This window comes from Convolutriloba macropyga, chromosome 4 (genome assembly GCF_964194025.1).
Source record: "Convolutriloba macropyga chromosome 4, txConMacr16.3, whole genome shotgun sequence".
In the NCBI taxonomy this organism is placed as follows: Eukaryota; Metazoa; Xenacoelomorpha; order Acoela; family Convolutidae; genus Convolutriloba; species Convolutriloba macropyga.
Genome location: NC_134471.1, coordinates 17,403,689 through 17,421,311, shown reverse-complemented (window position 1 = coordinate 17,421,311; position 17,623 = coordinate 17,403,689). Strand labels below are relative to the sequence as shown.

At 37.6% G+C, this 17,623-nt stretch overlaps 2 protein-coding genes across 9 annotated transcripts in view; both read right to left on the bottom strand.

Moving 5' to 3' along the window:
- Positions 1-17,623, bottom strand: part of LOC142338292 (uncharacterized) — a 318,225-nt gene that overhangs the window by 107,478 nt on the left and 193,124 nt on the right. The window lies entirely within an intron of this gene.
- The window catches only part of LOC142337490 (putative Na(+)/H(+) antiporter nhx-9), a 46,861-nt gene that overhangs the window by 13,907 nt on the left and 15,331 nt on the right, over positions 1-17,623 (bottom strand). For 4 of the 5 annotated variants that reach the window (XM_075386750.1, XM_075386753.1, XM_075386754.1 and 1 more), the window contains exons 6-9: positions 17,119-17,332; positions 11,044-11,070; positions 9,979-10,147; positions 8,858-9,013 (exon numbers count right to left, since the gene is read on the bottom strand). In XM_075386750.1, coding sequence (XP_075242865.1) covers positions 8,858-9,013; positions 9,979-10,147; positions 11,044-11,070; positions 17,119-17,332 — 566 coding nt within the window. The remainder of the gene's footprint in view (positions 1-8,857; positions 9,014-9,978; positions 10,148-11,043; positions 11,071-17,118; positions 17,333-17,623) is intronic. The other variant, XM_075386752.1, reaches the window with a different exon arrangement.

Below are 17,623 nucleotides of genomic sequence, written 5' to 3'. Positions count from 1 at the left end.
AAGACTATTACAACCAAGATTAAAGCCTATTGAATGAAATATTAACCTACAAAATTGACAACATGGTCTCAATTAAGTTCAGGGTGATTCATTCATCTTGGTGCTTCAAATGTTGTTAACAGTGCTTTTCTTAATTTTCACTACTAAGATTTATTGAAAATTATATCATAACCCGAACAGTGAACGCAGTCAAGCGATCGTGTTGTATTAAGAACGACACAGGTTAACACTATTTGCTCCCAACTTCGTTCGAGAGCAATTAAAACCGATTCCGCAGCTCATTTCAATTAATTTTTTAGTAAAAAAAACAGGTGGCAAGTTAGCTTAGCTGCATACGATTCTGAATGAGAGCAACCAATTATAACATGCTAAACGGGGGAACTTAAGCCTGAGAAGTCACCAGAAAAGTCAAAGGCACTCACTCAAGAGAGCAAAAGATTATTCTAAAATAAAAAAAAAAGCAGAGAGGGAGAATAATAAATGCTACACACTTCCTTCGAGAGCAATTAAAAATTAGTAAAATCTTCTATCGAATTTTCACATTTATATGATCGCTGTTAAAAACAATTTATTCCACCTAAATTCATTTTTATTGTCACGGTCTTCAGCAATACATCACTTTTTAGCAACCTTTTAAAATTTTAAACATTATTTTGAGAAATTCACCGGATTTTTCCATTCGAGTTTTTTAAGCAACTTCATCTCAAATATGCTTTAGAAATGAGGTAGTATTTTTAAGGTAAATTTGGAAGAAAGCATGATAACTGATCCGTACGAGTGAGAAGAGAACCGTGAGGCAACCAGGTAGATATCGTCTGTTTCCATCTCTTGCATACATTTTCAGTTTTTCTGATAGACTATGTCCACATTAATACACATCAATTACATACATTCCGTGACCTTGCTGTCTTGCTCAAATTTAACTCACCGTTAGTTAGGTTTGCTGAACAATTCACTCGGCAAAGCTACTTCGTATTATAAAAAACAGTCAACGAAGCTAAACTGTCGTTGATAAAACGACCAAATGAATTTTCCTTCTTTGGTTTCATAAATACTACTATTTCAAAATACGATACTAGAATAGCTTAATAAGCAAAGAAGGGTGCTAGCAATCAATTTTTTAGTTAGTAAATAAGGGCAGAAGAAAATAATGACAATACTAAGCACTTGAAATACTAGAATGCCAAAATGCAATTATGTGACACATACAGCAGATCAGGAGCACGTATGTAGAACAGCGACAGTTAACATTTGACGAACACAGATCCAAATAAATGAAAAAATTCGGCGTTAGAAGCCTCCATCTTACCAATTGATGAAGCTGAAAAGCGTTAAAATTGCATTGACAAAAATTCTACCATCAACATGCCAAAATCAGTATCAATGCAGTAAAATTAAACCAGTATAATCACAATGAGTCCAAAATTCAAACTTGGTATCATATTAATATATTATGGGCTAATGTGCTAAGTACAATAATTCTGCATTAATAGAGCAGAATATTTCTTCGAACGGCTTATTTTTGGATTTCGTTTTCCCTTTATGATGATGATGATGATGATGATGGTTTTAGCACCTTTTCTAATCTCAGAAGTGCGTTCGTTCAGTTAGTAGGCTAGGCAAAATAGTAGAGTTTTGAGCATCGTCTTGAAACATTTGTAACTTGACTCATTGCGAACATAACTGGGAAGGCTGTTCCAGTAGTAGCATCCACTATTCATAAAAGCACGCTTCTCGTAGTTTGTTTTGACTGCTGGAACCCGAAAAAGCTCCCGCCGCGATGGATTCGAAGACGATGAGTTCAATTGAAAAAGATCTTTAAGGTATGTCGGGGGTTTTCCATAATTGACTTTGTGCATCAAACAGCCAGCTTTATATTGGATTCGTTGCTTTATCGGAAGTCAGTGTAATTTCTTCATTAGCTCGCTTGTTCGAGAAAAACGCGGCTGGTTGAAAACAAAACGAGCTGCAACATTTTGTACGTTCTGTAGTTTCTTCAATTTTGATTCCGGAAGACCAAGATAGAGTACGTTGCAATAATCTAATCGAGATAACACGTAGCATCTAACGAACAAAATTTTCAGCTCTTTATCTAGGAATTGTCGGCAAGAAAAAAGTTTCCTCAGGTAGTAAAAACAACTCTTTCTCACAGAACTTGTCTGATCTTCTAGCGATAGACTTGTATCAAGTAGAAAGCCAAGTATTTTAATACGTTGCTTTTCAATGAGAGGATCTCCGAAAGGGGTAACCTGTACAGAAAAGCTTCTGTTCAAGGTATGTTTGAATACAATAATGTCCGTTTTGTCTTTGTTGAGCTTCAATTTCAAAGAAGTAAAACACAGTTCAATTTCCCCAAGAATTTCTTCATAAGTAGGTTCAAGTTGTCCATCCGTTACTTCAAAGAAAAATTGGGAGTCATCAGCATAAAAATGATACACGCATTTTAGCTCATCGAGCTTATCAAATAAAGGACTAAGGTATAAAAAAAACAAAATCGGTCCCAAGATGCTACCCTGTGGTACTCCAGTTTCTTGCTTGATGCTGTCAGAGAGAGCATTGGAGATCAAGACTTTCATCGTCCTATTTCGTAAGTAACTATCAAAAAAGTTTGCTACGGTGCCACTAAACTGAAATGAGTTCTTCAGGATGTTAATCAGAATGTCGTGTTGCACGGTATCAAAAGCGCTACTGAGATCCAGGCTTATCATTAAGACAGACGTTTTCTTTGACACCTTACTAAGAACAGCATTTGTGCACCATATCAGAGCAGTTTCAGTCGAGTGGTTGGATCGATACGCGGACTGCATTGGCAACCATTTACTAGTTGTATCTAGATGTCCTGTTACTTGATTCTGTACAACTTTTTCAACGAGTTTACCGAGCCATTTGAGATTAGTTACAGGACGATAGCTAGCCAAAGATTGTTTGTCTTTGCCTGATTTATGTAGAGGTTTTATAACACCTTCCTTCAGGCAATTTGGAAAAACTCCACTGACGAGACAGCAATTAACTAAATTTAAGAAATCGTCAATTTTTCTCAGGCATAGTTTCTTGAACAAGCTGGCAGGCATGGGATCTTGAAAGGCAGAAGCTGTTGAAAGTGAATTGATGCAATTTTCTAAAGTCTTAGCATCAACTAAATCAAACTCGGACCAACCAGTACGATCAGATGGTTGAAGGAGGAGGGGCTGGTCTGGAATTATTGCATTGATAGCATCCACTTTTTCCTTGTAAAACAAATTAAAATCGTTTGCTAGTTCACGCGGATCATTATGACAAGGAAAAACAGGCAGTGTGTGCGTTAGTAGCGAGTTCAAGGTTTCGAACTTTGTTTTAATACTAATTGACGCAAGGTTGCTCTTGAAGTACTCATTACGTTTCCTTGTTAGTAGCTCATGGTAGTAATGCAAGTGAGACTCATAGCAGACCTCGTTGTAACTGCTCGGATTCTGTTTCACCCGCCTTTCAAGGGATCTCTTTTTTCGTTTTGCTTCATTACATTCCGCGTCGAAGTACCGAGGATTGCCTGTTCGCGGCCAAAAACGGATCTTCTTGACAGTTTTTTCACGTGTAGTTAAAATTGAATCTTCTACTAATTTAAAAATGTCTTCTACAATCTCGTTAGACTGATCTTTCAGTTCAACATCGTAGGCCTCAACTGATTTCGTTAAGTCACGATCCACTTCGTTGAGAAAAACATCTTCATCTATTGATCGCCATTTAAAAACCGCCAACTCTTGGATTTTAGCCTCTTCAGATGATTGGGGTGAATCGATGTCAATGTCAAACAACACACAAAAGTGATCGGATTTGAGTATTGGATCCAATCGAAAATTTGAATTCTTTGTAAAATTCGAAAACACGAGGTCTAAAGTGTTTCCATTGACGTGAGTCGGCATCAAAAACTGGTTTTGTAAATTTAACTCATTCATAAGTGTATCAAATTGTACCCACGATGAGTGCTTTTGTGAGATATTAAAATCACCCAAAAAGAGCGTGTTCTTGTATTGCATAGCATATGTAGACAAAGAATTATCGACACTTGTAAAGAAAACAGGTATGCTGCCTTTCGCAGGTCGGTAACTTGTACAAACGCAGAGATTTACATTTCGGACTATCAGTTCCACAACGTGGTACTCGATATCAGGCGTAACAGCTGAGTCCAGTACGTTGAATGTAATTGAGTGCTTGATAAAAACACCAACACCTCCGCCTTTATCTTGACGATTAATGCCAGTGAATTCATAGCCAATGCAATTAACAGCATTTGTGTGGAACAGTGTATCTTCTTTCAACCAAGTTTCGGATACAGATAAAAACAACGGTCGTTGAATCGTTAAAAAGGATACAATGCCAGACATCTTATTGCAAATTGACCGAGCATTGAACATTGCCCCAGTTTGCGGACTTTTGAATAGTCATTCGGAACTAGGAGCATTCAGAGTTTTTATCCAACTTCTTGCTTCGTCATTCATAAAATATCTACGCAGTATAACATGTTGCGGCCAGGTTTCACTTTGTTCCGCCAACTCCGATTTGTCTTCAGGCAGTATCAAGTGAAACGACTTAACGTCTGCTCTTCGGCTTGGCAGTTCCCGACAAGCGATTGGACTCAACATTTTTGTCTCACAGTACTTCATTAAAACATCCTGATCAACGTTACTCGAAACCCTGCTGACAAAATAGTGTCGTCTAGGATTGTATCGCTGTTTCAATTCCAATCCAGCCAGTTGACTACTTGTGGATGACGTTCCATTCACTACCGCTACTTGTCTTACATGCTTCTTCACCCTTCCGGCACTTTCATGTTGATTTCCAACATCTGCATTTGCTAAATGTGAGCATTCACCAGTGTTTTGTTCGGGATCAACTTGTTGGTTTCTTAACTTGCGTTTTTTCCGTTCACTTTTATCTGAGGCATTGCTATCAATCCGGTCACGAGGGACGTGCTTGAACACATTCGCTGATTTGTCCAAGCCTTTCGATAACGCATTCAAGTAAGGATCTTTCGGAGCTATCTGAGATAACGTCTCTTTTATGTTAACAATATCAGCGGCGAGATGATCTACGACGTCCATCTTCACCATTAACCTCGAAAGCAGTGATGGTAGGGAAAAGTTGCTAAAAGCAGTGCATCTCCACGAAACAGTGCCAGTAGATGCTTGTTGAGGAACAACCCCGAGGCAATCTACATGAACGCATTTCACATCACAGATTTCGCAATGTATTGTATACGACTCGCAACCCAATTCGCAGACAACACAAGGGTTCATCTTAAGCGTTAATTAGAGTAGATGTAAGACAATAACTAAGGCAGATGACGAGGACTAGAAAACGATTCAACTCAAAAGCAGCCACACGTAACCAACACGAATTATACCTTTGTATAATTCAGAGGTCACCAGAAGAGCGTATACCTTCAAGATTGAAGAGATCGTTTGACTAGTTTTCTCACTAATTGCAGTCTTCTTTTACGATTCGCTCTTTTTCTAAGCTTCGCAGAAACAACAATCTTCTGAGACCGTAGTTTCTGTTGGAATAGCTGCCAAGTCTTCAGTTCTTGACAGGCTGGTTGATGTAGCTCGTAATACTTTTCAACCACTTTCGGCGACACCTTCTTAATGTCAGGAAAAGTATACTGGAGATCACTGAAGGTGGGTAGTTGACTTGAGCACAGTTGTTGGAAAACGTTTGGTGCTCCAACCCGTGGACAGAATACCACCCACTTAATCTGGGGATAGTTTTCCAGTTGCCGGATTAGCTGTTTCGGAGACAAAGGCCGATTGTAATTGGAATGATGCTTGGACAGGGAGTTGTTCACAGTATCATGCCAAATTGCAACGTCTTCATACTTGGCAGTTGTATTTTCAAGAAGATGTTGGATAGTCTTCTTCTTGTTCCTAGCGTAGGGGTTGACGCTGAGGCCTGGAATGGCAATGCAATTCCGTTCCAACTGGGACTTCGTCGTAGGATTGGTTTGCTTCCTGATGGTCCAGTAGAGTGAGCTGGCGCCTAGGATTTTCATTCAAACCTTGTCTCTAAAACCCTCCCATTGGAGGTCAACAGTACAAGGTTTCCATACAATGAAACTATTTAATTATTTAATGAAACTATTTAATCGAAAAAGATGATAAATTTGGATTTGCTGACTGATTGAAGGCCGCGTCAGAAGAACGTAAATCTGGTCAGTTCAATTTTTCTCAAAATTATTGCTAGCAAAATTTGTCTCCTGGGCGGCATTATTTTAGTTTTATAAATCTACATAGTTCTGAGTAGTTAATGTTTCAAATTATAGCTTAGCATAAACTGACTACCTTCGGACGAACTGCCATAGAGCGAAAGTTCATGGGTTCGTTTTGGTTGCAACTAGCTTAAGCTTAGGGAGGCTAGTCGTATTGGATGACAGCATTTATTGCTCTTTTTTGTTTCTTTTTTCATTCATGCACCATAAATTCAATTTTTTATTCCACTGAGAGTTGAGGAAGCCTTTGATTATCCTTTCCACTGGAAAGTCGGAACTTGCGGTGCGAAAAAAAAAACAGTAGCGCAAGCCTCCTTGAATTGTAGTTTATAGAGGCAAAAAAAAAGTAAAGAAAAATTATCTCAAGCAACAAATTTTATTCTTGTTCAATTTTGGTGATATAATTCCAAAAGTTTTCCAATGGGTGCAATCACAATATAAATTTAAGGGTGAAGTGGCGTTTAAAATTTCACGCCAGAGGACAAAATGGTTTTCATGAGAGCAAAAAACTGTTGAAAAACAAATTCAGACGAAACTTTGTATGCAGGAATTTAAGAAGTACTTTGATAAGAAGCGTAAAAACAGGCCAAAATTTTTGACAAAATAAAACATAACTGACTAAACGTTAGAGGAACTGCTCTCGAACGACTGGTGAGATCTCTAATCAATTGCAGCCTATTTCAGTCGGGAGGCAGATGGGGCTTAAAAAGGACTAATAAGTTCAATAGGGGGCTTCTTAGAGGCCAATATATACCACTATTAAGACTTAAAGCAAAAAATCGCATCAGTTTCGGCGCACTTTTCATTTGACTTTAAGTATTAAATTGCCGCCAATTGATTTCAGCTGCTTGAAATTGTGATTGAGAGAGAATTTTGATCACGCAAAACGCAAAAAGTCAAGGGCGTAAAAGTCACTCGAAAAGTCAAAAACGGCCAAGCAAAAATTTTGAAACATAGCTGGCAGATTGCCAGAAAATAGCCGCAATAGACTCGTAGATCGGCAGTCTAAAAAAACAGTAAAAAAGACAGACCAAAAAAATTCTTCGTCTTTTCATTGAAGGCTGATCTGTTATATTTTGATTTAAAATCTGTACAAGTTGTTGCTGCCTCTATTAGCTGATCTCAAATAACCTTCATTTAGAGTGACACACACCCATTTGACCTTATCTCTTTGAATTAAAGTAAATAAAAGTCAATTTCAAATTGAGGAAGTCATTTTTGAGAGTGAGTAAGTCAAGTGTGACCAAAAATTTAATCACGCAAATGAACAAAAAAACTCGCTCCACTAAGAGCGAAAAATGACGTCACACATGCAATTCAGTTGAAATTGCATGAACGAATGAACAAAAAGTGGCTGTGACGTCATATGGTCGTAACAAAAATCATGACGACGAAATAAAAAAAAAACCAAGAGAAGGCCAATAATAGCCCCAGCTATCGCTGTGCGGCTATTAATAAAAAAGACACGCACGTTTACAATAATTGATTCTCTTCTACAGAAATTGAACGGCAGCACAAGTACTGAATTACAATTCGAAGCATTTTTTATTGACCAAATCAAAAAACAAGATCAAGGCATGACTACAAAAGGACATTGAAAACCAAAACAAAACTATTGCCAAAAATTTCCGAGAAACAATTGCACTAATCAAAAGCTTCAGGCATTTAGTCATTGCTTTGGCGTGACTAAACTTACCACTTCAATACTTCAAAAATAATCAAAACGGCGAACACATCTGTTGCAGAACACCGCGAACCAATACATTTAAAAATAGGAAGCAGCCAACAATGGACACAATCTGAATCTTTTAGGGGCGCAGAGCAGAATTCCATAAAATGGTGATTTTAAGTCAAATATTTCTCGTGCTCCGATTGGTTGATCTTCATCCCTTCAAAGGCATTTTTGTTTAAAAAGTACAAACAACATGATGAAGGTCTATGTGTGGACGCAACCTGGGGTAGGGGGTTGCGGTCACGGAGTGTTCGAGTGAAGTTCAACCCGACCAAGCACCATAGATAATCAAGGAATGACAAGTGATTAATTCGACATTTCTCATGTTTGCTGTGCTTTAATTTAAACCTATCAGATTATTCGGCCAATCAAATTTAGGCTTCGGCTCGGATTCTCATTTTTTCTCATTCGGCTCTTCGACCGGTCGATTTTAATTCCTAGATTCATTCATTAAACGTTGTTCAGTACGCAAAATATGTGACCCTTATTAACTGTTACGCATTTAATATATAGGGTTAACGCTAACTAAGTGGAAGTAAAAGTAATCCGACAGTAAAAGCCAACTGCGCATAATATTTGCAAGATATAATGCATTCCAGCTTACCAGAGAAACAAAAAAAGGTTATTTTTAGGAGATCTAGTGATTTCGATCCCAGCGGACCACTGTCCATGACCATGCCACTGTGGGATGTAATCCGAAAACCGCGGGCCGGTTATCGCGACGAAACCCCGATGCGCGCCTACCAGCCCACCAGGGACAAATTAAAATACGGCTATCTCAAAAATTTTGAGCTTACTTAAAATCTTTTTCAAAATTCGGCTTGTTTGACTATCGGCGTGTTTGACCGCTGCCAACAATTAGGACAACAATAAATTAAGATTACCTGAGAATGTGATGCCATCGTCCTCTGAATATTCATCGCAACTGGCATTCCTTTTAAACATAGTGACCAGAGGCCCAGGTCCCACCCCACTCACTTTCTTCACTCCGTTTGACAATTTGTGATTATGACCATTGTGATTGTGTCCATCAGACGATTCTGAAATATTGATTTATTAGTCCTCTAGCACAATCTTTTCTACTCATTTGTATTTATGAGACAACAAGGAGAAACAAACAGAACGGAATTACGTTGCGAAGATACAATTATGCGACAGAACCGAATTATACTTTGATAATTCACGTTGTACAATCATAAGATTTAACGAGATATCTAACTGCTCATATGGTTTTCTATTCGAGGTGTTCAACAATTTAATGCGAAACGATCTAATAAATGATCTCAGGAAAGTATCCTTATGCCTGTTTCAACATATTCATTCAGATTATTTTTAAATCATAAACACTGTTAATTTACAGATGTGCATGATTTTTGTATCCATTAATACCACAGTACTACGAGCAAAACTGGTCGTTAACACGAATATTACGTCAACGATCCAATAGTACTGCTGCCTGTTACATCAGCTGTCCAATAACTCTGGCTATTACGTAAACTGTCCAATAATAGATGTTATTAAAGGACAGTTGACGTAATCTTCAGTATCAATGAAGTTGTGTTCGTAGAAAAGCTGCGTTAACGTATGCAACGCACACTTGTAAATTAAACACACTAGACTACCCCTTTCGACACTAGTTGCCAATGGTTTCACGCGGTCTTCAACGTCGTATCAATCGATTAATAACTCGATACGTCGAAATACAGTAGTCTAATATACACTTAAAACACTCACGTTCACATTTTAAAATGCCGAAAGTCTGCAGTGCCAGAAGTTAAAATGCCAGAAGTTGCTACTTAGCCAGAAACTGATTTCCGTTGACTTTCGTCATTTTAAAACGTGCGCGTTTTGTGTTTTAAGCATGGTTAAGTGACTCCGCAGAAGTCACATCGAAATTCTGACTTAATATCTCGAACCGCTTCGCGGTTCTGGATAAACGCCAGAAGTTCTCAGTGACTTCAAGCAGAGTCACTTAACCATTACTTAAAAATATAGTCAACAATACCTGCGGATATCTTTCTGTTGTTTCCATTGCCATTGCTTCCTGCGTGCAGCATTCCACCCTTGTCAAAAGTGGCATCTCCACCGGCGACAGGTGGAACATGGTGGTTATGTCCACTGTGAAGGTACTTGTCCAGATCTTCCACGTTCGGTGTCGGCAAGATGAAGCTTACCTGAACACAACATAGCTGCCGCAAGATTCATGTACAAAGGTACCACTCATAAAGCGATACAATTCTGTGCAGATTTGAAATCCATCAGAACTTTATCTTTAAGCTTTTCAGCCTTTCTTAAAACAATCTAATCATTTTATGGTCGAAGAAAACAACCACCAATACCCGAACAATTACGGAATTTCGGTGTAGTTTACAGCCAGACAGTTTCATATGAGCTCTTAGCCAGATTTCCAGTTCAAGTCGACGACAGTCAGATCACTCTTGGTTGTAGTGACGAAGGTTTCAGACGCATAAAAAATGCCATAGTCATCAAAAAAGAGCAATGGTGAGCAAGGCAGTTCGGAAGAAACCTCAGTTGCCCTAATGCTGTTCGGCTGTGATTACGCAGAAGCCACAAATATTAATATTCACGGTTCTTGTCCAAATATATGCATCTAAGTACCAGCTGTATGGTGGCACGCATTATAAATTAAATAAACCTTTTGGCAAGCCCAACTTTTCGTAATTACTTCATTAAATTTATATGCAAGGAGTAACAATTTTCACCAGGGTCACTTTAGGGACTATCAAATTAGAATTATGTAACCAAGAGAACGGATCAAGCACTTTCAGGATAAATCAAAATATTCAGCACCATAGTTATACTGATTGCCTGCCACTTTAAATTATTTTGAATTACCAATGAATTACCAAAAAAAATTGAATTAATTTTGAATAACCAAAAAAATTGAATGAAGAATTTGAGACATCAAGTTTAAATAAGATTTTGTCAATTAAATCATCAGATCTACTAAACTCATCTACGGATACTTAACGGATGAAGAGGAGCTGTTCTGACATATGAGGAACTGATCAAATGGTGCAGATGATGAGCGCACATTAAAACTACTCACGTTTTTCCTCTTAGAGAAAAGCAACACCTGAAATAACCAATAATTAAAAAAAGTTCAACCACCTGACACCAATTTACCTTCTTGTGCAGTTATCGAGAAACATCGAGACAGCAAAAAGGTCAGAAACAGCGATAGTTGATAAACCTTTTAGCGTTTATAAGCCACGCCTTTATCAACATAGCCGGCAGATTGCCGGAAAATAGCCGCGATAGACGCTTGTGGCGTTACATGAATTGAAAGGACTGTCATTTTTATGAGACACATAAGCTCTATAAGGAGAAAGCCCTAATAGGGCTTTTCAAAATTAGGATCTTTTCCGTTTGTGCCCTCTCAGTTTAGTGGGCGCATATTATTTGCACCTCCTCAGATGCACGTGCAATAATTGGGGGGGGGCACAAACGGAAAAGATCCCAAAATTAATATTCGAAATCAAAAACTCAAGACTCTAATATTCAAGAATTAGGGCATATGTTTGGCACTACTTAGATGGACACTATTGACCTTTAATAAGTAAATGTTCATAAAATTTAAAGTTTCATAAGTGAGCTCAGAACTCATTTTTTTAGAGAGGTAAGTCATTGAAAAAGTCAATTCCAAGAAGTCACGGTAAGACGAAACAAAAATCTGTTAGACGAAGTAGAAAACATAGCAGGACAAGTTCTGAAAAAATTGAATGAAAAACTTAGAATTACTCTACCTGACCAGCAGATCAATTCAACGATGCCAGCCAAAACACAAACAAAATCATCTAAAAAAAATGAGAATCAAACAATCAAACAAACTAAACAAATATATAATCATTGATAAAATTTTGAAGTTTTTAGCAAGGCTAAATTTGATCCCTTTAAATATACCTATTTCAAAAATATGCTCAAAACCAAAATTTGTTTCTGAGATTGATACAGTATTATATCTTCAAGGCCTGAAAAAATTCATTGGCCCTTGAAGACCGATTAACTCGAAAATTTTCAAAAATTAAAAAAATGATATCAAATGAAATTTTAATGAAATGTTAATGAAAATCGTGATATTAATATCTTAAGAATCATTTACTAAGAAATGATTCTGGTGTCTCTAGAGGCTATCCAGTAAACCAAATCTAAGCCTTAGAAAATTAAATCGTTCAAAGATCGATGGGCAATAATTTTTATAAAAATTTTTTTTATATAAACAAATTCCTTCTATTAAAATGTTGAAAACCATCCAATTAACCCCTAGCAACTATTTAATAACATACTATCAAACCCTGTATGAGGTTATCTGGCTATTCAGACAAGAAAAACTGAATAAGACAAATGTTTTGAAAAAAACTTAAAAAACTTGCAAGTTTTATCAGAAAATTTTCAAAATTCGAAGAGTTAAATTGTTGAAAACAAATCCATTGAAACTAACAACTATCCAGTAAACTTTTGCAGACCGTGGAATACGTTTCCTGGCACTTGAGAATGGACAAATACCAAAAATTGACAAAAACTTTAGGAAACCTCAAAAAAAAAATGCAGATTTTATCCAAAAAAAGGCTAAAATTCGAGACATTAAAATGTTGAAAACCACTCCAATATTACTAGAAAATATACAATGCCCTATTATCAAACCTTGAAGGAGATAGTACCAGAACATATAGCTCATAAAATGGTCATAACAGGTACTTTTGTCTCGCAAAAGGCCTTCATCAACTTTCAAAAACTTCAACCTAAGACTAATCAAGCCAAAACTTAAAAAAATCACAAAAAAACATGAAAAATTGCACCATTTTGAGCCCAAAAACCCATAAAAATGACCTTTTAACGTTGAATTGAGGCCATCCCAACAGCTTCAACACTCTAGGCACTTGAAGGACTACTAACGTCCACTTTGGGCCTCTAATGAAACTTAATGCCCGCTGTAATTGGCGAGCGACTGAAGGGGGAGGATTTGGTGGCGGGGTTGACTGATGGATGGAGGTGGGTTTGGGGGGGGGGGGGTTCACACTAAGAGCCGCCTTTCACACAATGAACAAAGGCTAAGAAACCTGATTTAGTAAATTTTCAGTAAAATATAAAATGTGTTTTAAAACTTCCAAACGCAAACAGAGCAATTTGATCTCTTAGCAAAACTTAATTATATTATTAATTTAATTATCTCTTACTTAATTATATTAATTGTCCCATTCTACGAAATGAATTTATGAAAAACGAACAACTGTATCCTCTCAGCATTTAACTTTCAATCAGTCCAAGACCGAATCACATGCTTTCACGGGAGGTATTTTGTTTCATAAACAAAAAGCCAATTAGAAAAACGACTGGAAGACTCTAGAACCGATCCAAAGTTTAAGAACAATATCAAAGACCTAAAAGCAGTTCCAAACAAAAGAAAAAAGGCTAAAAAAATAACAAGGCTAAAAATAATCTTAGATCAAAATCAAATAGACAAAAAAGGGTCAAACAAAACATGAGAAGGAATAGATATACTCAATAAAATACGCTATAAGACTTAAAAACCCTCGGTGAAGGTAAATTAATCCAATAAAAGGCCAAATTACGACTACGTAAACAAAAGCTTCCGAAACGTAGCTCAAGTATTTTTTACTTCCACGGTTTTTTTATTTGAGTACACACAACTATCGGTTTTACTCTAAAACCCTACTGTAAAGAATACACAGCGGAACACTCCGGCAGGGACCCAATTTTAACCTTTACAGACAGGTTGACACCACCAATAAAAAGCTAGAACCAAATTTCATTCCTCTGAAAATTCGAAGTACAACAAACCAATTCCAATTCCAAGAAGCCAAAAGCATAACTAGAAATTTCTATTAAGAACCTGCAACCTGTTAAGATGGTCAACGATACTAAAAAGGAAGAATGCAACATTGCCAACGATAGCTTGTAACAATCAAAAATTTCAAAGATAAACATAACCGACTAAACGTCGGAAGAATTGCTCTTGAACGACTAGTGGGAGCTCTAATCAATTGCAGCCTGCTTCAGTCGGAGGGGGGATGGGGGGAGACGGAGCCTAAATGGGACTAAGAAGTTCTATAGTGGGCTTCAAATAACCACATTAGAGGTTAACATATACCACTATTAAGATTTAAAGTAAAAAATGACACCAGTTTCGGCGCACTTTTCATTTGACTTTTAGTATTAAATTGCCGCCAATTGAGTTCAGCTGCTTGGAATTTTGATTGAGAGAGAATTTTAGATCACGCGAAACGCAAAAAGTCAAGGGCGTAAAAGTCACACGAAAAGTCAAAATTATCAAGCAAAAATTTTGCATAAGAAACGTTTACAATAATTGCTATGAACTACGTTCAAGAGCAATTAAAAATCGCTCAGGTTACACAAAGAGCAGATAAATTGCTTCAATATCAAATCATAATTCAATATATTTAATTTTTCAATCAAGTATATACACCAAAAAGTCGAGAATCGAAAAGCTAGACACACTTTTTCCAGAATTAATTATTTAAAAAACTATCTGAGTAACAAGCATCGTCATAGACAATAGAGCTAGTGATATCATTCCGATTATACTTAGTTAATTGCCAACTGCGGCTCTGAAAGTCATAAACCGGGAAATATACAAACCGGTAAACAAAAAACGATACAGAACTGTGAAAAACCGTCAAATGTTTGACAAATAAAACCTTCAAATTGCAACCAAAACCAAATTAGGGGTACAGGAAACCAATTTCGTCGTCGTCGTCGTCGTCGTCGTCGCCGTCGTCGTCGTCGTCGTCGTCGTCGTCGTCGTCGTCGCCGTCGTCGTCGTCGTCGTCGTCGTCGTCGTCGTCGTCGTCGTCGTCGTCGTCGTCGTCGTCGTCGTCGTCGTCGTCGTCGTCGTCGTCGTCGTCGTCGTCGTCGTCGTCGTCGTCGTCGTCGTCGTCGTCGTCGTCGTCGTCGTCGTCGTCGTCGTCGTCGTCGTCGTCGTCGTCGTCGTCGTCGTCGTCGTCGTCGTCGTCGTCGTCGTCGTCGTCGTCGTCGTCGTCGTCGTCGTCGTCGTCGTCGTCGTCGTCGTCGTCGTCGTCGTCGTCGTCGTCGTCGTCGTCGTCGTCGTCGTCGTCGTCGTCGTCGTCGTCGTCGTCGTCGTCGTCGTCGTCGTCGTCGTCGTCATCATCATCATCATCATCATCATCATCATCATCATCATCATCATCATCATCATCATCATCATCATCATCATCATCATCATCATCATCATCATCATCATCATCATCATCATCATCATCATCATCATCATCATCATCATCATCATCATCATCATCATCATCATCATCATCATCATCATCATCATCATCATCATCATCATCATCATCATCATCATCATCATCATCATCATCATCATCATCATCATCATCATCATCATCATCATCATCATCATCATCATCATCATCATCATCATCATCATCATCATCATCATCATCATCATCATCATCATCATCATCATCATCATCATCATCATCATCATCATCATCATCATCATCATCATCATCATCATCATCATCATCATCATCATCATCATCATCATCATCATCATCATCATCATCATCATCATCATCATCATCATCATCATCATCATCATCATCATCATCATCATCATCATCATCATCATCATCATCATCATCATCATCATCATCATCATCATCATCATCATCATCATCATCATCATCATCATCATCATCATCATCATCATCATCATCATCATCATCATCATCATCATCATCATCATCCTCATCATCATCCTCATCCTCATCCTCATCCTCATCGTTTATACACTTCTTTCTTCAGACTCAGAAGTATGAGTATGAGTAACGGCAACGGCTTCGGTTAGCAAATGGAAAAATATTTTCGAAAACGTTGAATAAATTTTTTTGGTCTCACAGCATGACAAAATTCCTTTGAATAGTTACGTGGGAGCTTTTAAAAGCTATTGTTACTTTTAGGAAGAAAACAATGCGAAGAATTTTATTAATGTAATTTTTAAAAACAAAATTGATGTTTTCAAATTTATACTTAACTGATTTGAAATATTATAATGTTTTGTTAAGTACATTTAATCACCTGGTTAAAATTTTATTTTACTTGTTCCAAAAAAAAGTTATCCTTAAAAGAGAAAAGCAAAATTTAAGAAAAAAAATCGTCAAAATCAGACCGAAACAAGCAAGGATGCAACTTGTTTTTAATCAGTGATCTTATTTTTCAAGCTTCGTTTTATCTTTATCTACAAAAATGTATTAACGAAACATTTAATCCCTCTTTTCATAGCTGTTCTTAATCGTTCACTTCAGGGTCTTGTTCGAACTTTCTTAACACCAAACGTTCGCCTAAATTTTTGATCGACCCATCAAAAAAAAATTAAGCAAGATTCCTAAAACTATAAAACCACCATAAATCCTCTTCGCTTGTTAAAACCACGATAGGATCAGTAATAGATTCAATTTTCGCTAGTTAAAATCAACGATCATCAACTCAACAACCCCCCCCCCCCCTAAAAAGCAGTTAAATCATGTTAATTGGGCAATAACGTCACCTTTTGGGTCCCGGCTAACTAGTATATCGGGCTTGAAGACTATCCGACAGCATAATCTTAATCTATTATGTTAAGAATGCGAACTATATTTATAAATATACGATAAAATCTTAAAAGCTCCAACATCTTCTAGGTCTTCCAGCTGGATTAAAAGCGTCTATTTCATTATTGTAACTAACTATACTATTAACCCGACGGAAAGAAGACGTATTGCGTTTTGAGCGCTGTTGGCGGAACCCACAAATTCACAACAGTTGGAACCCACAAGATGATCTTCTATTCAGAATGCATGAATGAAAAGAACTAACCTGCGAAAGCCAACAGAAGCCAAAACGAAAAAAAATGCATTGGACAATTTATCAGATACTGGTATATATGATTATGATCTAAAACACGTTATATAACAGAAATTTAAGTTGAAAGCGCAACGGCAATTACAACGATTGTTAGTGAACTTCCATTTACAAATTTCGGATCTGTTCTGTTTCGCCCCCCCCCCCTCCAGTGTTTTTTACGCCCCCTCCCCCAGTTACAACTTTTATGTTGTTATATAGCGCTTACACTAGGTCTGCTGGCAGGGTTATGAGTTCCATTTTGATCATTGTAACTTCCTCCCATGCTCTTCTTGTGTATCCTGGAGTTGATCATGTGGTGACTGAGAGCAGTATAGTTCTGCATGTGATGTGTGACCACTTCGTTGATGACGCGACTTGAAGGAATTGCGTGTCTGGGATTGGTGAACTTGATCTGAGCACCGGACACTATTCCTTTGGACCTAACAACAGTTGCACGAGATACTCCTCCACCTTGAATAGGTTTTGTCCAGCTCAAACCAGGAAAAAAGCTAATCCGAATACATCATTAACAAGATATGAGAGCGTCATGATTAGAAACTAAAGCACGTCAGGCGAACAGGTCCTCAAATGACTGACATTGCTATTGCGATTGCTAATCTTCAATTTACGTTAAAACATGCTAGCCTCACTGGGTGAGGAAAAGGATGATGCAAAAAAAAGATGAACCTAGGAGAGGCAAAGACCGGGGTGTGAGTATAAGATTAGAAGTT